Here is a 23,677-nt window from a genome sequence, read left to right as displayed (position 1 = left end):
TTATATATGTATAATACACGAGAGAGAATGTGCAGTGACTTAATATCTAACATATTCAGAGATTTGAGTAGGGGTACCGAGTGATGTCTGGGTCCAGAGTTGGATATTGTCCTCATAGCAGCTTTGTGTTGGGTAATTAGAGGACGTAAATGATTTTAGGTAGTAGAACCCCAAGCACAAATACCATAGTTGAGATAAGGATAGATAAGGGAGTAATAGAGAGTCACCAGGGCAGGGCGTGGTACATAATATCTGATCTTAGAAAGAATGCCAACAGTTTTAGAAACTTTTTTTGCTATATTTAGAATGTGTCCCTGGAAATTCAGCTTGTGGTCAATGAGAACACCAAGGAATTTACCATCAACTTTACTACTGATTTGTATATTATTTATTCTTAGATTAATTTCATTTGAGGATTTATTACCAAACAAAATATAGAAGGTTTTGTCAATGTTAAGGGTGAGTTTGTTGGCAGTTAGCCAAAGATGGACTTTATCTAGTTCAGTATTTACTGTGACATTTAGAGCAAGAGGGTCAGGACTGGAGAAAATGAAAGTTGTGTCATCAGCAAATAAGATTGGTTTGAGGTGTTGGGAGGCATTTGGAAGGTCATTAATGTAGATGAGAAAGAGGAGAGGGCCAAGTATGCTGCCCTGAGGAACACCAATGTTGATGGGTAGGGTGGGAGAAATTGAATTATTCACAGAAACATACTGGAGCCTGTCAGTAAGGTAGGATTTGAGGTATTGCAGGGAGTGTCCTCTGACTCCATAATGATGTAATTTAAGAAGAAGGTTTTGGTGGTTGACAGTGTCAAAAGCCTTACGCAGGTCCACAAATAACCCAACAGGGAACTCATTTTTATCAAGTGCTGCATGTATCAAGTTAATCATATTAATAAGTGCATCGTTAGTGCTTTTATTGGGTCTGAAGCCATATTGGCAGGAACTAAGTATATTGAGTTTGGCTAGATATGAGTATTAACATATGGTATAGATTATTAAGATATGGTATAGATATGAGTTAAATTCTGTTAACAAATAAATGAAAGTATAGTGACTGAGGGATACGAGGAGAGACTGGAGGTAATATGAGTCAACATATACTACATAACGTTAGTAATAGCATAAGGACATGGTAATGATAAATTATATAACCAAATTTCAAATTAGTTCCGTTTTCGCGTTTTTTCATGTATATAAAATGTAAATACTGTATAGAGTTTAAAGTAAACTTCAATTATCATACAGAGAAAAAACATTTAAGCGATTATAATAACAGAAAAGAAACTTTCCATGCCTCGTAAAACACAAATTACAAATAATTGAAAAATTATACAATGTGTACCTGGCTGCGTGATGACGTCATAGGCCGCATTCGAGATTATTTATTATTACAAAACTTAACGAAAAAACTTAATAAACTTTATAGATAATAACACAAATGTTAATATAAATGTTGAAATAAAGTTTGTAAGATATATAAGTCCCTGGAGCATAATATTACGTAAGACGGGAAAAGTGTCGACGAAACGTCAGAGAGAGAGAGAGACTTGTAAACAAATAGCGGAAGGTTGACCACAACAGCCTGCTGGGTCAGTGGACACGTTGTGTGGGTGTTGAGTTGTCCTGCTGCTCCTGCTGCTGCTGCTGCTGGTGCTCCTGCTGGTGGTGGTGCTGTGTCTCACCTGAGTCACCTCATGTAGGTGTGGCTGAGGTGAGTGGTGGAGCCGGAGACGACCAGCTGCTGTGGCCCAGACCTGACCCCTCATACTCTCTCTCATACTCTCTCTCTCTCTCATACTCTCACTCTCTCATACTCTCTCTCACACTCTCTCTCTCTCATACTCTCACTCTCTCATACTCTCTCTCTCACACTCTCTCTCATACTCTCACTCATACTCTCACTCATACTCTCACTCATACTCTCACTCATACTCTCACTCATACTCTCACTCATACTCTCTCACACTCTCATACTCTCACTCTCTCATTCTCTCTCACTCATACTCTCTAACTCCTGCTCTTACTCATACTCTCACTCATACTCACTCATGCTCTCTCTCTTACTCGTACTCTCACTCATACTGACTCATACTCGCTCTCACTCATGCAAATTCACTCATATGCATACTCATTCATATGTATACTCACTCATATGTACTCACCTAGTTGTGCTTGCGGGGGTTGAGCTCTGGCTCTTTGGTCCCGCCTCTCAACTGTCAATCAACTGGTGTACAGGTTCCTGAGCCTACTGGGCTCTATCATATCTACATTATAAACTGTGTATGGAGTCAGTCTCCACCACATCACTGCCTAATGCATTCCACCTGTTAACTACTCCCACACTGAAAAAGTTCCTTCTAACGTCTCTGTGGCTCATGTAGGTACTCAGTCTCCACCTGTGTTCCCTTGTTCGCATCCCACCAGTGTTGAATAGTCTGTCTTTATCTCACTCATATGTATACTTACTCATATATATATATATATATATATATATATATATATATATACTCAGTCGTATGCATACTCACTCATACTCATATTCACTCTCATACTGACTCACTCATTTTCAAACCACACCCCCCCTCATACCATACCACATTCTCTCCCCCACACCACAATTCTCCCCCCCCCACACCCTCCCCCCCCCCCACATATCTAGTCAAGCATAAGACTAAACTGGAAAAGGTTCAAAGGTTTGCCACCAGACTAGTACCCGAGCTGAGAGGTATGAGCTACGAGGAGAGACTACGGGAATTACACCTCACTTCGCTGGAAGACAGAAGAGTTAGGGGGGACATGATCACCACATACAAGATTTTCAAAGGAATTAAGAGGGTAGATAAAGACAGGCTATTTATTACAAGGGGCACACGCACAAGGGGACACAGGTGGAAACTGAGTGCCCAAATGAGCCACAGAGATATTAGAAAGAACTTTTTTAGTGTCAGAGTGGTTGACAAATGGAATGCATTAGGTAGTGATGTGGTGGAGGCTGACTCTATACACAGTTTCAAGTGTAGATATGATAGAGCCCAATAGGCTCGGGAACTTGTTCACCACTATGTCAATAGTTTCAAAGTGTTATATGACAGAGTGCTGGGTAGACAGGACACAATGAGTGTAGCTCTCATCCTGTAACTACACTTAGGTAATTACCAGTTGATTGACAGTTGAGAGGTGGGACCAAAGAGCCACAGCTCAACCCCCCACAAGTACAAATAGGCGAGTACACCCCACATCACACCCCACATAACCCCCGCACCCCTACACACCACCCCACACCCCCCACACACCAAACCCCCCCCCCCCCACACCACCTCCCATACACACATCGAATGGACAGCAGTCTAGGGTTTTAGTCGTAAGGAGCCCGGGTTCAATTTGTAATCGGGGCAGAACCAAATGGGCTGGATTTGTTTCCACCTGATGATCCTGTTCACCTAGCAGTAAAAAGGTACCTGGCACAGCTGCTACGGGCTGCTTCCTGGGTGCGTGTGTGTGTGTGAGAGAGAAATGTGATAGAAGAAAAAATATGCTGGAAATCAGAACATTAGACAATCGATGGCTAGAAAAGTAGGGGTCCAAGAGCTAACAGCTAGATCCTGCAGGCACAAATAGTAAATACAAATAGTAAAGACACGCAGCGGCACACAACCAGGAAGGGTGGAGGAGTGGCTGTGCTGGTGACAGAACACCTGGAGGCAAGAGCGTGAATAATCGGGCAGATGCAGAAATATAGGAGCAGATGGAGCCAAGGTGGAGTTAACCAGCACCTTCAATTCCTGGTCCCTAAACACCAGATGGGACAGCTCCAGGTATCCACCCATGTATGTAACATAGATCACTGCAGTCTAGCAAAACAAACCTGCAAATGGGAAGCCTAACCACATCAGGAGGGGTCAGAAAATGTCATATGGTAAGAGCAAACCCCACAGGACTCGAGGTCAAAGATGTTGCCGACCCTGCAGGCAGCATGGCGGAGGCAGCATGCAAATCATTGTTATCTTGTGGCACTGATGACGAGCAACCTCCCCCTACCCCCACCCCCACCAGCTTGCACAAAGCTAGAATACTTTCAGGCGAATGTCCATAGAACTACCAAACCCGCAGGGGATTTCCAGCATGTAAAGGGCAATCAAACATGATGCCCAGAAATTGGGGACCATATGTCAGACTTAAAGTAAGCTAATGCAGCCTGGCTTACATGGCTGTGAAAGCTGACCTCGGCATGCTGAAGGAAAGCCTGCAAACCACCAGTGTGGCCCCTGCCAGCTAAAGTTGCTCCTAACCCAGTTTAAGACAGAAGGCACAAGAACCCTAAGGGCCACCAGAAGTGAGGAGTACCACTAGGAGAATAACCCCCAACACTCCAAAGATGATAACTGGCAATGCTAAAGCAGTACAGGCATACCTCAGTTTAAGAGTTTAATTGGTTCCTGGCGACGCCTCATATTCCGAAAACTCGTATTCCGAAGCTAATTTCCCCATAAGAAATAAAGGGAAATGAATTAATCCGTTCCTGACTACCCCAAAAACCCCACATCAAACTAAATTTTTATACCTAATTCATCTAAATATACCTACAAAACTATGTTCAAGTTATTACTTACCTTGCTGTTGAATGCTGCAGGCATATGGAAGATGGTGAGGAGGGGGGAGGAGGAGAGGAGTTACTGTTTGGAAGGGGAGTCACCTTCCATATCACATCAGGCAGTGAAGACCTTTCTGGTGTGCACTCCCTGGGACGTTTTATCTGAGTGCCACTAGGTCCTGGTTGAGGCTCACTGCTCGATTTCCTCACCACAAATCTGTCCAAACCCTGGCTTCCTCACAAATAATGGCTTCCGAAACACTATCATCCTTTAACTCCTTGTCGTGTATCCAAATTAATAACAACTTTTCCACTTCTTCAAGTATTTGTGGTGTTTGTTTCGTTATTGTTCTGACTCCTTTTGCCACTTTAGCACTCATAATCTCATTTTTCTTCTTAAGTATAGTGCATATTGTTGATGTGGCTTTGTTGTACTGCCTACAAAGTTCAACAACACGTGTACCGTTCTCATGCTTCCGAATAATCTCTTGTTTCTCCTCTATTGTCATCCTCACGTGGGCTTTCTGGCCTTTATCCTTACCACTGGCTTTCTTGGGACCCATGGTGAGATATATAATAACAAATTGTATAGTCAAATCACCAAAAATCCAACAAAACACTGAGAATCCACGAGAAGAATTGATGTGGGGGTAGTCACTGGGCGCGAGACAATGGTAAACTGATGGGTGGAGGGGCGACGATCGCCGAACCACCACGCGCTGGGTCGACCTGTACGCGTATCAACAAACTCGTGTCCAGAGGTAACCCTCGCGTTCCGAGACATATTTTTCGAGAAAATCCTGCTCGTATTCCGAAAAACTCGCATACAGGGACACTCGCATTCCGAGGTACCACTGTATTAATAAAGTTTTCGACTGAACAGCAGAAAATAACATGATGTTTAACAGCGATAAATTCCAGGTACTCGGATATGGTAAAAATGAAAACCTTAAACATAATACAGGGTACAAAAAGCAATCAAATTTGCCCATAGTAGGAAAGAGACATGTAAAGGATTTTAGAATGATGATGTCTGACAACCTAAATTTTAGGGAGCATAACCAAGCAAATATTGCATCAGCCAGGAGAATGATAAGATGGATTACGAAAACTTTTAAATCCAGGGATCCCAACACAATGGTTGTACTCTTCAAGTCACTTGTGTTGTCCTGTCTTGAGTACTGCTCAGTACTCACTTCCCCCTTCAGAGTAGGAGAGATTGCTGAAATAGAGGGAATACAGAGAACATATACGGAATACATAAACAAGATAAAGCATCTAAATTATTGGGATCGTCTCAAAGCTCTCCGAATGTACTCGCTAGAAAGACGACGGGAGAAATATCAAATAATATGCACGTGGAAAATACTGGAGGGTCAGGTTCCAAATCTGCACAGTAAAATAACTGGAGTGAACGTTATGGAAGAAAATGCAGAATAGAACCAGTGAAGAGCAGGGGTGCCATAGGCACAATTAGAGAGAACTGTATAAACATCAGAGGTCCACGGTTGTTCAACGTCTTCCCAGCGAGCATAAGAAATATTGCCGGAACAACTGTGGACATCTTTAAGAGGAAACTAGATTTATTCCTCCAAGGAGTGCCGGACCAACCAGGCTGTGGTGGGTATGTGGGCCTGCGGGCCGCTACAAGCAACAGCCAAACTCTCACAAGTTAAGCCTGGCCTCGGGCCGGGCTTCGGGAGTAGAAGAACTCCCAGAACCCCATCAACCAAGTATCAACTACAGCAGTCAGTAAATTAGAAGTAAATATGTGGTAGGTGATGCCATAGGAAGTTGAGGGTCTGAGCGACAATGTTGTGGAGTGACTTATCCAAGATATATGGTTGCCTGGAGAGAGCTGGCATATCAGCGTCCTGTCCACAGTGATTCAGTCATCTCACTTCTTTGCTCAAATTGTTGCAAATTTAATTGGTGATATTAACAATTAGAATGCATATTTACGATAATATCTTGCATAAATACCCACAAAACATTTAATATTTATTTTAAAAAAACCTGTCAGGAAGTTAAATCAACTTCATAGGACAATAGTTTTGGTACAGTATATAGATACTGTACTATCGTTATTCGTTAGTATGCGTTCGCTACTTAAACTATTCATGTCTTTTTCGCTTATAGAACACCAAACCTGACACGCTCTGATAAATTGTTTAATAGAGATTCACAAATAAAGCTTATATTTGTATATGTTATCAGAAAGGTAGAGATAAAATAGTTTTTGTGAATCCATCACAGAGATTATACCTTATTAGAGGAAAGATATTCATAGTTTAAACAAAGTTTCTTGGCCGACGCTCTCCCTATTGATGGGCACTACAACCTTTCGAAGATCAATGTTAATTTTATCTATATTATATAATAAACAAAGTTTTCTATGTCATCATAAAGACAGAAATATAAGCTACACGTTAATTCTTTGGCATAAATATACCTGAAGTGAAAGTGAAGATATATGCTTTTTTTATAGTAACTTGATGGCTCTCTCAGGGAGTGTGAAGCCTTGCACACCAGCCAATCAATTGTGAACTTATTTGCATATGCTAATTAACATTAAAGGTCAATATGTCAGAAGAAAAATGTAGACATTAATGTGCATAATAAAGCATAAAGAAAGAAATTGAAAGAAATTGATTATATAGAAATTATATATATATATACTGTATATATATATATATATATATATATATATATATATATATATATATATATATGTCGTACTTAGTAGCCAGAACGCACTTCTCAGCCTACTATGCAATGCCCGATTTGCCTAATAAGCCAAGTTTTTATGAATTAATTGTTTTTCGACTACCTAACCTACCTAACCTAACTTTTTCTGCTACCTAACCTAACCTATAAAGATAGGTTAGGTTAGGTTAGGTTAGGTAGGGTTGGTTAGGTTCGGTCATATATCTACGTTAATTTTAACTCCAATAAAAAAAAATTGACCTCATACATAATGAAATGGGTAGCTTTATCATTTCATAAGAAAAAAAATAGAGAAAATATATTATTTCAGGAAAACTTGGCTTGTTAGGCAAATCGGGCCTTGCATAGTAGGCTGAGAAGTGCATTCTGGCTACTAGGTACGACATATATATATATATATATATATATATATATATATAATATATATATATATTATATATATATATATAATATATATATATATTATATATATATATATATATATATATATATATATATATATATATATATATATATATATATTATATATATATATATAATATATATATATATTATATATATATATATATATATATATATATATATATATATATATATATATATATATATATATATGTCGTACCTAGTAGCCAGAATGCACTTCTCAGCCTACTATGCAAGGCCCGATTTGCCTAACAAGCCAAGTTTTCCTGAAATAATATATTTTCTCTATTTTTTTTCTTATGAAATGATAAAGCTACCCATTTCATTATGTATGAGGTCAATTTTTTTTTATTGGAGTTAAAACTAACGTAGATATATGACCAAACCTAACCAACCCTACCTAACCCAACCTAACCTATCTTTATAGGTTAGGTTAGGTTAGGTAGCCGAAAAAGTTAGGATAGGTTAGGTTAGGTACGTTAGGTAGTCGAAAAACAATTAATTCATGAAAACTTGGCTTATTAGGCAAATCTGGCCTTGCATAGTAGGCTGACAAGTGCGTTCTGGCTACTAGGTACGACATATATATATATATATATATATATATATATATATATAATATGTATATATGTATATATATATGTATATGTATATATATATATGTATGTATGTATGTCGTACCTGGTAGCCAGATTGCACCTCTTGGCATACTATGTAAGGCCCGATTTGCCTAATAGGCCGAGTGATTTTTTTTTTTCAACATATTGTTTCCAATTGGTTTATTTGAATTATTATTATTATATTATATTAAGAACATAAATGATTGACTTAGTTATGTTAGTTTAGGTTAGGTTATGCTAGGTTAGGTTAGGTTAGGTTAGGTAGGGTAGGTTAGGTTAGGTTAGGTTAGGTTAGGTTATGCTAGGTTAGGTTAGGTTATGCTAGGTTAGGTTAGGTTAGGTAGGGTAGGTTAGGTTCGGTCATATATCTCCATTAGTTGTAACTCTAATTTAAAAAAATTAACTTGTATATAATAAAATGGATAGCTTTATCATTTCATAAGAAAAAATTAGAAAAATATTGAAATTCACGAAAACATGGCTTATTAGGCAAATTGGGCCTTGCATAGTAGGCCAAGAAGTGCATTCTGGCTACTAGGAATATGACCAAAAGGGTAAGATTAATAATTGTAACACGAATCTTCTCAATATTTTTTACGTTCTTCACTGTCGAGGGTAATTAATAAATTAACTCTTCAAAATTCATTCTTTATTTCTGGTCTGATGCCTGAACGCTTTTCGTAATGCTTATTACATTTTCAAAGATTTAGTTTACACATAAAATACATCATACTTATACTCATTTTGGGTGAGGTGATATGGCACAAAAGTTTTGGGTGAGGTGACAAAGCATATGCCAGAACATGAAACAATGGGTATAAATTAGGTATGAAAACATAAGAATGGAAGTAACTGCAGAAGGCCTATTGGCCCATACTTCCTCTTGCTGCTTCTACGTTGGTTCGGAGTCTTGAAGTGTGTAGAATATAGTTGTGCATTAACCACTGTGCTGCGCCGAGTTTATTGTGAAATTCCTCCTGTGCGCATGAAATAGTGTTCCCAAAAAATTCTTTTTTCTTTGTAAAATGATAAATTCCCTTCCCTGAACACGTCTATGTAAAAATAAATACCAAATTCCACTTACTTTGGCTGTGGGGACGTGGACAAAGTGCGCTGTAGTCATCAGGGGCTGGTCACCCGTGCGTGACTCGCCCAGACACGGTCGTGCGGGCCATTCAAGCACCAGGTGTTGCCACAAATATATTTTCAATTATTTGTTCTATGTATTCCTAATGCGGTTTTATTTGTTTTTTTATCGAACATGATGCATATTTGTGTTCTTTACAATATGTATTCAGTAGAACGTTCATAATGTTCTTGATGTGACTTCAAAGACAAATTTTTATATACTCTGTTTCATGCTTATATTTGTTTTTGTGTGAGGTTATATGACAAATGTTTTTGGGTGGGGTGATAGAGCACAAACCAATGAATAATCATTGGGTAAAGATAATTTTACATACTGTAGTCAGAACACGAATTATTGCGTATTTTCTCTTCTTGCTTCTGTGTTGGTCCGGGGTCTTGAAGTGGGTAGAATGTAATTGTGTTATTTGGCTGTTTGCTGGTGTTGACTTTTGATGTGTAGGGCTTCGCTGATGTCGAGCTGCCTGCTGTCGCTGTATTTGTCGATAATTTCTGTGTTGCTAATTTGCTAAATTTCTGTGTGTTAATTTGTGTTCCCTGATCACAGCAAAAAAATAGAAAAATCGTAAGTGGCATATTTTGGCTGCAATAGGGCGGAGAAGTGTGGCAAAAAAGAGGCGTTGACAGAGCAGGCGCCAGACGACGTCTGCTCTACCCAAGCTGTCAGGAGGGAGTTGCCACAAAGATATTATTACCTAATTATTTCAATGTCTCTGATTTTTTCTTTGTTTTTTGCTGTAATATTATTCAATAGTGTGTAGTGTGATATATTTATATAATAAATTGTGTGAATCATCGCTGTACTCAAAATTATGGTGTGCATATTACTGATTCAATTATTATGTTCATAAAACAATAAACAAATACTTTGTCGGTTATTAGACTATATACACAGGTTATATACAAGTATCTGCATGTTTTGTTCACCATAACGAACCACTAACTTGATATACAGAGTCAGAAAGCAACAAGGAGTGGCCACCACATCTGCCAGCCATCCTCTCGCTGCCACTCCCTCCCTCAAAAACTTCTCACTCGCCAACATCCTCCTCCCACCATACTGTTTTTGCTTTTATTCACTATATACAGACATTATATATAAGTATCTACATGTTCTGTTCACCATAACTGTTCATCTAAGCTGGCATAGTGCACAAAGAGCATAGTGGTCACCCTTACACAGCATGACAAGTCAGGAAGATGATGCCACCTCCCTCACCAAAATGGCTTCTCCCAACACTCCTTTTGCTGTTTTTACACTTTATATGTACGTTATATATAAATATCTACATTTGTGTTTGCCATAGCGACCCACTAAGCTGGTATTATGACAGCAGACAGTAACAGGCGGCCACACACATAACTGATGCTCCCACCCTCCCTCCCTCACTGGTTCAAGGCCAGATGCACTAACATTCCTTCTTCAAGTATACTGTTTGTGGTGTTATATATAACGTGCATATATAGTGTAATAAGTATCTACATTTGTGTTCACCATTACGAACCACAAAGCTGGTATGCCGAGTCAAACAGCAGCAAGGAGTGACCACTACACACCAGCCAGCCAGCCTGCCATTGGCTGCCACTGGCTGCCACTGGCTGCCACTCCCTCCTTCACCTCACCTGACTCTCCAACATTCTCCTCCAACCATACTGTTTTTGCTTTTATTCACTATATACAGATGTTATATATAAGTATCTACATGTTTTGTTCACCATAGCAAACCACTAAGCTGGTATAGTGAGTCCAGACAGTAAAAGGTTGTCACAAAGAGTCAGCAGACAATGCTACCTCCCTCCCCACCAACATTACTCCTCCCACTACAGCACTAATTATCACAACAATCCTGCTATTATCAGAATACTGGTCATATTTATCCCAGTCAGGGGTCTTCTGTAATACTATCATCCCTACGTTGCTGGAACCTTGTGTATTGGCATTTGCCTTTCTATTGGATAATTTCAGCAAAGTGGAGAGGGGGGACCTGCTGCATGGGTAACAGTTTCTCCTCCATATGAGATATATATACAAGAGTTGTTACATTCTTGTACAGCCACTAGTACGCGTAGCGTTTCGGGCAAGTCCTTAATCCTATGGTCCCTGGAATACGATCCCCTGCCGCGAAGAATCGTTTTTTCATCCAAGTACACATTTTACTGTTGCGTTAAACAGATGCTACAGTTAAGGAATTGCGCCCAGTAAATCCTCCCCGGCCAGGATACGAACCCATGACATAGCGCTCGCGGAACGCCAGGCGAGTGTCTTACCACTACACCACGGAGACTGCTACCTACCCAGGCTTTGTGCCCTGTCAAGGCGCAACTCCATAGTCTTTAGACTGAAGGATGCCTACTATATATCATTGCTAAATAATAGCATGTACTGTACATATATATTTTGAGATTTTTAGGCGATGCTGTGGTCACAAGCTGAACAGCAGTGCTGTGAGCTCATGCTGCATGCACCAGCCTTGGTGGCTCACTCAGTACTGAGGGCCCTCACACCTGGGAATGTTACCCATGATATAAAAAGAAAGGGTTAACAGTTTTAGGGTTAACCTCATTTTCTTCCATATTATAATACATTACATACTTTATTCCCAAAAAGACATGGTCACTTTTACCCAAGGGAGGGAGGTACTGAATGTCAAATATCTCTTCCTCTTTCCTGGTAAATATCAAATCCAGCATGGAGGGAACGTCCCGTTCCTTCATCCTCGTAGCTTGTTTAAACACGTTGATGAGGATGAGGTTTACGAATCTACAAATCCAAAAATTCTCTATTTTAGCTTCATATGCCTCCCAGTCTATAGATTTCAAGTTGAAGTTGCCGACTACCAACAGTCGTGATCTATCTTTATCAGCTCTCGCTATAATCTCTCATATTATTCTTATAAGCCTCTCACGTTTATTATCCAGCTCCTCCTTTGACCATGTATTGCATGGCGGTGGACTATATGCATTTATGATCATTAGTTTTATCATCCTGATTGCAGATCTCTAGTGCTATTATGTCAACTTCTTGTGGATTGGCAATCATTATTTCATTTACCTTTAGGTGTTCTTTTACCAGCACAGCGACGCCACCGCCTTTCCTAATATTTCTGTCCCATCTCCAGACTGAGTAGCCCCTTGGGAATATGACCTCATTTAAAATATCATTTACCTTTAGGTGTTCTTTTACCAGCACAGCGACGCCACCGCCTTTCCTAATATTTCTGTCCCATCTCCAGACTGAGTAGCCCCTTGGGAATATGACCTCATTTAAAATATCATCTTCAAGTTTTGTCTCCGTGAGTGCAACAATATCTGGTGTCTGCAGCTGTATTACATCACCTTATTACTCCTCTCCTTATTCTTCACTACCCCTTTCTTTAGTGATTTTGTTGGTTTGCCTTTTTGTACCATTTTACTAGTCTGCCTACCCCTATTACTTTGTAGAAAAAAGAATTGCTTTCTTCTTCATTCCTGCTCTCATTTAGACGTTTTTCCTCGACGAGGTTCAGTTTTAGCTTCTCTCTGTCTTCTTTTGAAAAATCTCGTCTTAATGACCATACTTTCCTTTCCTCATCACTTGGTAATTTTCTAGCATTCTGTCATAGAATGGAAAAGTTTTCCACTAGTCTGTGAACTCTGTCCCTACATTGTAAACATGTGGACCGCTTGTCCACTTGTGTGTGATCCAACTTGTCATATGAAGGAATTATTAATTGTAACCTGTGATAGAATAAGAAAGTTTCCACCAGTCTGTGAACTCCGTCCCTACATCATAAGCAAATCCACACATCCCCTGCTTCGGCGAACTATTGTTTGTCGAAACAGGCGAGTAAATTCGGCCTGAAAAGTGTGCGACCTAGCTGGAGATTCATTGTATCGGGGTATGTTGAATCAAGGTTGTACTGTAATTATAAAAAGATCTTCGCTCTCACTTCAGTTATATTTATGTCAAAGTATTAACTACATTTTGGATTGTGAACAATGCAAATGTAGAGAAGAGCAACCCAAGGCATGTCCTATGGGGGCCTGGTCTTGTTCACAGCTGTGTCTTGACTAAGAATGTATTTGCTGTCATTTTCACTCATTATATAGTCCACTACAGTATTTTGACATTCATTCAGGGAGATCCTCTTGTTAGCACAAATATTTCAGTTATAATAGTAACATCCAATATACAGAAATACGATATTCTGTCTTAAAAGACATGGTAGGGGTGTGACATGTTATCCTCCCAGAGGGTGGATGAGTGCTGATGGCTTCCGAATTTGATCAAACTAAGGCCACCTACTGTCGAAGGCATCTGGAGATGCCTCCAACAGTAGCAGTTATATTCAGACATCTGCAGGTTTGATCTTAAATTTGTCCATGTGTTTAGTCGCTCATGATCCACACCACAGAAACCCACGAAGATGCTCACAAGCCCAGTCTGCACAAGAGACAATACAAGACGTGATAGCTCATTCTGCAAGATGTCTTGAAATACTTCTTTGTATAAAAATTAAAATTGATTTGATTTGTTAATTTAGATAAATTATGTCCTTCCTGCTGCCACTGTGATAGGAGGTGGGAAGCAGCTCTGGCTAGGCTGCATTTCGATCACACACTCTTAATTCACGGACACTTGATGGAACAGCGCCCTGCTCCTTATTATTCCAACTGTGTTGTCCCTCTTACACTTGTGCACCTCCTCATAAAAAATCCCCATTTTTCAGCATGACTTAAGTTTTGCTTTCCTAATGTCTCCTGCGAGTCATTTGTCCCTCATTAGATTCCTTAGTGAATTTGATGCCTTTTAATGGCTTTGACATCACTCGTGTTCTCTCTTTTGCTATGGTATTGGCATCCTGAGTGAGATTTAGGACCTTTTGAATATCCTACAACACAGATGGTGCTGAACAGTCTTTCCGACTTGGTGCCTTCTTTTGATAATTACTTATTTACTTCAAACAAATTACAAAATGCAATTTGTCTGTTTTTGCAATAAAAATTGAGATAATAGAATTTTTAAGCCAAATAAAAAATTGAAATAGCCGAAGTACATTTTTGTTGTCACTTTTAGTCTATTATTGCACGGTATTAATGTGTAGAGAAACGTAATACTGTAAAATAAATTAAAATAATGTTTATACAGTATTGAGAAGTTAAATAATTAAAGCATTGAATGAATTTACAAGGAACATTAACATTTATTGTTAGATGAATATTTAGCAATTTACTTACTATTAACGTCTTCAGATTTTTAAGACGAGAAATGAAGCTGTGATTTGACTCTTGAGTAGACTTCTGCAACTGGCCAACAGATGGAGCCGTTGAGTCATCCTGATGTGACGAAAGTGAACTGTAGACCCCCTGACCACCAGGGATCCATACGTCTCAAGCAGGTGAGAAAAATCACCAATTTGAAATAACTGCTTGAACTATTGAGCAATTAATTGGATAACACTGTTTGCAAGCTTTGAAAGTCTGCATATCATGTAGCTTTATCATAGATCGTGAACTTCATTGTGAACTCTCCACGATCATAGGTCATGAACCTCACATTGTGCACTCTCCACGATCATAGGTCATGAACCTCACATTGTGCACTCTCCACGATCATAGGTCATGAACCTCACATTGTGTACCCTCCACGATCATAGGTCATGAACCTCACATTGTGCACTCTCCACGATCATAGGTCATGAACCTCACATTGTGCACTCTCCACGATCATAGGTCATGAACCTCACATTGTGTACCCTCCACGATCATAGGTCATGAACCTCACATTGTGCACTCTCCACGATCATAGGTCATGAACCTCCCATTGTGCACTCTCCACGATCATAGGTCATGAACCTCACATTGTGTACCCTCCACGATCATAGGTCATGAACCTCACATTGTGCACTCTCCACGATCATAGGTCATGAACCTCACATTGTGCACTCTCCACGATCATAGGTCATGAACCTCACATTGTGTACCCTCCACGATCATAGGTCATGAACCTCCCATTGTGTACCCTCCACGATCATAGGTCATGAACCTCCCATTGTGTACCCTCCACGATCATAGGTCATGAACCTCACATTGTGTACCCTCCACGATCATAGGTCATGAACCTCACATTGTGCACTCTCCACGATCATAGGTCATGAACCTCCCATTGTGTACCCTCCACGATCATAGGTCATGAACCTCCCATTGTGTACCCTCCACGATCATAGGTCATGAACCTCACATTGTGTACCCTCCACGATCATAGGTCATGAACCTCCCATTGTGTACCCTCCACGATCATTGATCATGAACCTCGTATCATGCATCCCACTTGATAATACACAAGATCTTAAACAGGGAGTCCAGCCTAGACTCCTGTCACTAGTAAAATTTCATTGGAGACACTTTTGGCCTTTAGACAGGCTTGTACACATGTAGATGTGTGTGTAAATTTATACCCTGTATATATTTTCATGTTGAAGTAGTAGGCATCCTTCAGTCTCAGGAGACTATGGAGTTACGCTCTGGTTGTCAATCCTGGAGCAGCGTCTGGTGTGACCGATGAGGCCAATCCAAGAATGGCAGTCCATCCCACATTGAGCACAAACGAAGTCCGCTTCTGGTCTGTCTTCCTGGCTACCGGCTTTCCTTCTCTGTCTCTTTGCCTCCAATTTCTTGGCAAGTAACTCGTCGAACTTGGAGAGACCTTTCTGAGCAGACTGCCTCCAGGCTGAACGGTCTGCAGCCAGTGTTTCCCACGTAGCAAAATCAACGTCTATGGCTTTCAGGTCCCTCTTGCATACGTCTTTGTACCGTAGCTGGGGCTTGTCTGTTGGATGCTTTCCCTGCGTCAGCTGTCCATACAGGAGATCCTTGGGGGATCCTGCCATTGCCCATTCGCACAACGTGCCCGAGCCAGCGCATTCGTCTCTGTTTCAGCACTGCGTACATGCTGGTGATTCTAGCTCTCCCCAGGATGTTGCTGTTTGTCACCTTGTCCTGCCGGGTGATGTCCAAGATGTGTCGAAGGCAGCGCATGTGGTAGGCATTCAGCTGTCTTTCCTGACGGGCGAGGAGTGTCCAAGACTCGCTGCCACAAAGGAGAGTGCTCAGGACACAGGTTCTGCCCACACTCTCTTTGTCAGTCTGGACATGGTAATAGATGCCTTACCGATGCGTTTGTTTAGCTCCGTATCAAGAGAAAGGGAGTCAGAGATTGTGGAGCCCAGGTACACGAAGTCGTGAACGACTTCCAGTTTGGAATTGGAAATGCCGATGTCAGGTGAGGAGTCCACTCCTTGTCCCATAACCTGAGTTTTCTTCAGACTGATGGTGAGTCCGAAAGCTTGACAGGCCTCGCTGAAGCGGGTCATGAGCCGCTGGAGGTCTTCGGCTGAGTGGGCAGTGACTGCTGCGTTGTCGGCAAAAAGGAAGTCGTGCAGACACCTCAGCCGAACCTTCGTCTTGGCTCTCAGCCTGGCGAGGTTAAAGAGCTTTCCATCTGACCTGGTCTGGAGGTAGATGCCTGCTGTGGCAGATCCGAAGGCGCGCTGCAGCATAACTGCGAAGAAAATCCCGAATAGGGCTGGAGCCAGTACGCAGCCTTGCTTTACTCCACTTCGGATGTTAGGCCATCAAAGACCACGGTGCCCCTCATGTTCTCATGGAAAGATCTGATGATGCTGAGGAGCCTGGGTGGGCATCCGATCTTGGGGAGGATCTTGAACAGGCCATCCCTGCTGACGAGGTCGAAGGCCTTCGTCAGATCTATGAAGGCTACAAAGAGTGGCTGCTTCTGTTCCCTGCATTTCTCCTGCAGTTGTCTGAGGGGAAAAGACCATGTCGATGGTGGACCTGTCGGCTCTGAATAAGCATTGTGATTCTGAATAGACTCTCTCTGCAAGTACTTGGAGCCTCTTCAATGGGACTCGAGCAAACAGCTTTCCGACAATACTGAGGAGGGAAATTCCATGGTAATTGTTGCAGTCGCCTCTGTCACCTTTATTCTTATACAGCGTGACGATGTTGGCATCCCTCATGTCCAGTGGCACCTCTCCTTCCCAGCAGAGGCAGAGGATTACATGCAGCTCCATGAGCAGGCTGTCTCTGCAGCACATCAAGGTCTCAGCAGGAATGCCGTCTTTGCCAGGAGCTTTACCAGAAGCAAGGGAGTCTAGGGCCTCGCTGAATTCTTCGAGGGTCGGTTCGCTGTCGAGCTCCATTAACACAGGCAGGCACTCAATGGCACTCAGGGCGTCTTCGGTGACCACATTTTCCCTGGTGTATAGCTCAGAGTAGTGCTCGACCCAGCGCTTCAGCTGCAGTGTCTGGTCCTGAATCACCTCGCCTGTGGCAGATTTCAGAGGAGCAGTCTTCTTCTGGATTGGTCCGAGGGCCTGCTTGATGCCGTTATACATTCCGCTTACATTGTCTGTATCTGCTGCAGTCTGTATCTGGGAGCAGAGCTGGAGCCAATAGTTGTTGGCACATCGCCTGGCGTTCTGCTGCACTTTGCAGCGGACGACCCGAAGGATCTGTAAGTTGCGCTGACTTGGGCAGGCTTTGTAGGCTGCCAAGGCGTTTCTCTTCTCTTCGATGACAGGTGTCATCTCTTCCGAGTGAGCCTCGAATCAGTCTGCCGACCTGCTGGTCTTCTTGCCAAAGGTGGACATGGCAGTGTTGAACACAGCATCTTTGAAGTGCTCCCATCTTTTACAGGCAGTGACCCCAGCTGGGCCAGGGAGAGCTTCCTCGAGTACACGCTTAAAATCTTCCACCTTGTCCTGGTTGCGGGTCTTGGTGGTGTCAATGCGAGGTCTGTCCGCCTTTTTCGAGTGATGAATCTTCTTTGGTTGTATCTTGACCCTGCTACATACCAGGGAGTGGTCGGTGTCACAGACAGCACTCTGGTAGCTACACGTAATCTTGACACTGGGTAGACTGGCATGCCTGGTAAGGATTAGGTCAAGCTGGTGCCAGTGCTTGGATCTGGGGTGTCTCCAAGAGACTCGGTGTTGAGGCTTTGTGCCGAAGAACGTGTTAGTGACACAGAGAACACGAAGGCAGCAGAGTTCTAGTAGACGTTGCTCGTTCTCATTCATCCTCCCTATGCCAAATTGACCCAGACAAGTGGGCCAAAAGTTGTGACCGGCACCCACTCTGGCGTTGAAGTCGCCGAGGATGAACAGTGGCTCCTTTACAGGGATTCTCGCTATGACTCTGTTGAGGTCATCGTAGAATTTTTCCTTTGCCTCTGCTGGAGAAGTCAGGGTTGGTGCATATGCACTAATTACATTGACTGGTTCTGTTTGGGAATGCAGTTGCAGAGACAGAATTCGTTCGGTTTCCCCCATCGGTGGCATAATGTGTCCCAACAGTGCATTCCTGATGGCAAATTCCACACCATGTTCTCTGGTCTCATCAGGTGGTTTTCCTTGCCAGAAGAAAGAGAAGGCCCTCTCTCTCTCTCTTACAAATCCTGATCCTGGAAGCCTGGTCTCTTGGAGAGCAACAATATCCATCTGCAGTTTGCTTAGATGTTGAAGTAGGCTTTTGATTATTAGGTATCCTCATTATTGTTTCTTTTTGTACAGTGGTTTATGTCCTATACAGTACAGTATTTGCAATCGAGAGACCCAGCTTCGATACCCGGGCGGAACAGAAATGGTTGGGTATATTTCTTTTTAGCTGATGTCTGTTCACCTAGTAGTAAATAGGTACCCAGGAGTTGTCTTTTGTGGGTTGCATCCTTGGGAAGATCAGTAGTCAGTCTAGTGCGGGCACCACAGTATGCCTAAGAACAGGCTTCCTGTCCCTGACAGTAGAAATTATTATTGCAAAATAATTATTTTGTTCACCGTGTTTGATATTAAAGTTTGATCTCGGTTTGAAATTCATAACATTTATGACTGAGCCTCCCTGATGGCAGATTTTATCACCATTTTAATGCATTGCCAGGAACCTTAAACAGTATTTTGAAAACAAATGAGCATGGCTATACTAAAATTTGCTCTCAAATGTTTTATATTAGTATTGTTGAGGTTTTTTAAGCAAATCCTCTTTGATTGCTCCCTAAGCCAGTAGGATCTGTGCAAGCAATCCACTGTTTTGAAACTATTCTTATCAACTTTTGCTCCACTGTGACGGTGAACTTTGCAAATAGTTTTGCCGAGTAAAGTTCCTGACGTCGGGGGACAGGAAGCCTGTACTTAGGCTTATCCAGTTCTCCCTAGGCCGGGATGCAACTCGAAACAGTTGACTATCTTTGACTTTGACTATCTATTTTCCTGCTAGGTGAAGAGATGCATCAGGTGAAAGGAAATGTGCCTTACCATTTCTGTCATGCCCAGGGATTGAGCCTGGGTTATTTGATTGTGAGGTGATGATGTAGACCAATGCTACACAGAGGAGACAACAGAGAGAGCTCTCAATTTACCACCGAGATGTGCTGCATGTTAGGATGCCAAAAGGGGGCAACAACATCCAACTTTGAATGTACTGAAATGTCTTTTTCTGATGGTTCCCAGACAATCTTGTTAGGCCTCCCCTAAGCAATGATCAATAATTGGTGACACAACTGCACTCGGGAAACTAGCAACCCCCCGATGTCCAGCAGGTGATAGATCACTAGGGTACTGTATAGGGCCAGGGAAGGCGCCATCCCTAGTTTTCTCCATAACATGAACCCGCTGAGAATCCAGTTCTGCACAGGTCAATTTATTCAAGTTACTGAGAATAAGTCACAATGTGGCAGCACATGAATACCCTGTAGTTATGTAGGAGTTAGGCAACTGTTGTGGTTTGTATCCTGGGGAAAGTCGGCTGTTGACTTAGGCTTATTGAGGTCCCATCAATAAGCCTAAGTGCAGGCTTTCTGTCCCTGACAAACAAAATTATTTATATCATTGATAATTGAATATTCTTTTGTTAGGCTAATGTTAAGTTCGTATTAAAAAAAGTCCATAAACGTGTTGTATACCGTTTACTGGACTCTTCTAATTGGTATAATCCATTATCTGAACTGCCTAGGCCTCAAAGATACAAAGTACAGTACTGTAATAGATATTTACTATATTATTACTATATTTGCCAGCTAACAGGAGACACTGTTATAACATTAAATTTATGCAGAATGTCATAGCTTACATGATAGAACATGATTTCAGTTTGTTGAAAGATACAGCAGTGTACTTTTATCTTGTAGGATATTATGGAGAAGGAGCATATATCTTGTTCGGATGAAGCCACTGTGCAAGCAAGGTCACGATCCAAGACAAAGAAGAGAAGGACGTCAACATCATCTTCATCCTCATCTTCGGCATCACCAAATCACAGGGAGGTAAAAAAGAAGAGGAAAAGTGCAAAATCGGCTTCATCGAGATCGTCTTCGTCGTCGTCGTCGTCTTCCTCATCTTCCTCGTCTTCTTCCTCTTCGTCCTCTTCCTCATCTTCGTCGTCGTCATCCTCGTCGTCGTCCTCGGACTCGTCGGGATCGGAAATGGACGTGTTCAATGGCAAACTGAAAGGAAAGGCACTAAAAAAAGCCTTAAAGAAGAGGAAGAAGAGAGAAAAGGCACTAAAGAAAAAACTCAAAAAATGTAAAAAGCAAGCAAAAGAACAGCAGAAAAAGTCTATAAAAAAGAAGGTTAAAAGATTACGTAAGAAGCTGAAAAAGATGAAGAAGGACAGGAAGAAAGAAAGCAAGCGGTTGAAGAAGAAAGTGGTAACGAAGCAGAAGCACAAACCTGATGCAGTAAATCACGTGAAGAGTGAATCCAGCAAAGATAAAGGGTCAAAGTCTTCTAAAAATAAGATGGATATCACCGAAAACGGCTCGTCTTCAGTGGGCCCAAGCCTGGAGATGATGACGCCAAGCCAGGCCACAACACCCATGACCAGAGAGGAATGGGAGAAGCAGGAGAGTGTGATGCGACGTGTCTTTGATCAGGAGACCAACAGGCACAGGTAGGCTTTGATAAATAACCCAGATCACACGTGAAAGTGATGACGTTTTGGTCTGGCCTGGTCTAGGATGGACCCAAATTTCCTAATTTTCATTTCAATCGTGGGTTATTTATTTTCAGTTGTTATTGTAACTTATTCTCTGCATAGGGCCAAAGTATATTTTAATTGTACATTGCAGTATGTTCCATTCATGCTTATAAATATGATCTATACATAGTGTATATTAATATCTACAGTGGAATATCCAAAATTTGGAGCTTGAATAATGAATCCATCCAAATATCAGTCTGATTTTGCTACAAAATAACCCACATCAAATTTGTATTTAAATTAGTATTTATTTTTTTTCGAGTTGAAAGCCTCGCCCAGCTTTTCCAGATGACACAGTCTATGACAATAGACTTAGATTTGTCTATTGTCTATCTATTATTTGTTTCATAGGCTGATGACACAGCCTATGACAATAGACAGTAAATCAGTTGGGTTGTGTCACAGTTGGGTTAGGCCCCATTAAATTGGTTTGGTTGCTACAGTTGGGTTTGGCGTCAGTAAATCAATTGGGTTGTCACCATTGGGTTTGGCCCCAGCAAATCAGTTAGGTTGTATCACAGTTGGGTTTGGTCTCAATAAATCGATTTGGTTGGGTTGTGTGACAGTTGGGTTTGGCCCCAGTAAGTCAGTTGGGTTTGGCCCAAGTTGGGGTTGGCCTCAGTTGGGGTTGGCCCCAGTAAGTCAGTTGGGGTTGGCCCCAGTAAGTCAGTTGGGGTTGGCCCCAGTAAGTCAGTTGGGGTTGGCCCCAGTAAGTCAGTTGAGTTTTGTCACAGTTGGATTTAACTGCTTGAGTGTGTGTGTAATTACCTACGTGTAATTATCTAAGTGTAGTTACAGGATGAGAGCTATGCTCGTGGTGTCCCGTCTTCCCAGCACTCTTTGTCATTTAACGCTTTGAAATTACTGACGGTTTTGGCCTCCACCACCTTCTCACCTAACTTGTTCCAACCGTCTACCACTCTGTTTACAAAAGTGAATTTTCTTTCATTTTTCCGGCAGCTTTGTTTCGTTAGTTTAAATCTATGACCTCTCGTTATTGAAGTTCCGAGTCTCGGGAATTCTTCCCTATCAATTTTATCGATTCCTGTTACTATTTTGTACGTAGTGATCATAGCGCCTCTTTTTCTTCTATTTTCTAGTTTTTGCATATTTAATGCCTCTAACCTCTCCTTGTAGTTCTTATCCTTCAGTTCTGGGAGCCACTTGGTGATGTCTTTGCACCTTTTCCAGTTTGTTGATGTGCTTCTTAAGATATGGGCACCACACAACAGCTGCATATTCCAGCTTTGGTCTAACAAAAGTCGTGAACAATTTCTTTACTATTTCTCCATCCATGTATTAAAAAGCAATTCTGAAGTTAGAAAGTGTAGCAAAGGCTCCACATACAATGTTCTTAATGTGGTCCTCAGGTGACCGTTTTCTATCTAGAACCACCCCTAGATCCTTTTCTTTGTCAGAGTTCTTTAAAGATTTCTCACATAATATATAGGTTGTGTGGGGTCTATGTTCTCCAATTCCACATTCCATAACAAGACATTTATTCACATTAAATTCCATTTGCCAAGTGGTGCTCCATATACTTATTTTGTCCAAGTCTTCTTGAAGGGCATGACAATCATCTAGGTTTCTTATCTTCCCTATTATCTTGGCATCATCAGCAAACATGTTCATATAATTCTGTATTCCATCTTGTAGATCGTTTATGTAGACAATGAACATTACCGGTGCAAGAACTGAACCCTGTGGTACTCCACTTGTGACATTCCTCCAATTCGATACATTGCCTCTGATTACGGCCTTAATTTTTCTATCAGTTAGGAAATTTTTCATCCATGTTAGAAGCTTACCTGTTACCCCTCCAGTATGTTCCAGTTTCCAGAACAACCTCTTATGTGGAACTCTATCAAACGCCTTTTCTGGGGGAGCCCCTACGGCTCCCCGAAGCCATGGATAGCTCCGGGGAACCTCCGGGACGTCACCCAGAAAATGGCGTTTCATTACATTCAACGCTGGTTTTTTAGGTCCAGATAGATGCAGTCAACCCAACCATCTCTTTCCTGTAAAACCTCTGTGGCTCGATCATAGGAACTGAGTAAATTCGTTACACAGGATCTTCCAGATCGAAAACATACTGTCTGTCTGATATTATATCGTTTTTCTCCAGGTGGTCT

At 41.6% G+C, this 23,677-nt stretch overlaps 1 protein-coding gene across 3 annotated transcripts in view; it reads left to right on the top strand.

The window, feature by feature from the left end:
* The first annotated feature begins 1,520 nt into the window (after nt 1–1,520).
* The window catches only part of LOC123770728 (ADP-ribosylation factor-like protein 6-interacting protein 4), a 30,570-nt gene continuing 8,413 nt past the window's right edge, over nt 1,521–23,677 (top strand). The window contains exons 1-3 of one of the 3 annotated variants that reach the window (XM_045762867.2): nt 1,521–1,716; nt 14,810–14,890; nt 20,695–21,455. In XM_045762867.2, coding sequence (XP_045618823.1) covers nt 14,810–14,890; nt 20,695–21,455 — 842 coding nt within the window. In that variant the 5' untranslated portion in view covers nt 1,521–1,716. Of the gene's footprint in view, nt 1,717–14,744; nt 14,891–20,694; nt 21,456–23,677 lie in introns of all 3 variants that reach the window. The other 2 variants (XM_045762859.2, XM_045762878.2) reach the window with 2 other exon arrangements.

Source organism: Procambarus clarkii, chromosome 14 (assembly GCF_040958095.1).
Source record: "Procambarus clarkii isolate CNS0578487 chromosome 14, FALCON_Pclarkii_2.0, whole genome shotgun sequence".
Classification (NCBI taxonomy): domain Eukaryota; kingdom Metazoa; phylum Arthropoda; class Malacostraca; order Decapoda; family Cambaridae; genus Procambarus; species Procambarus clarkii.
This window is presented reverse-complemented; position numbering and strand designations above follow the sequence as displayed.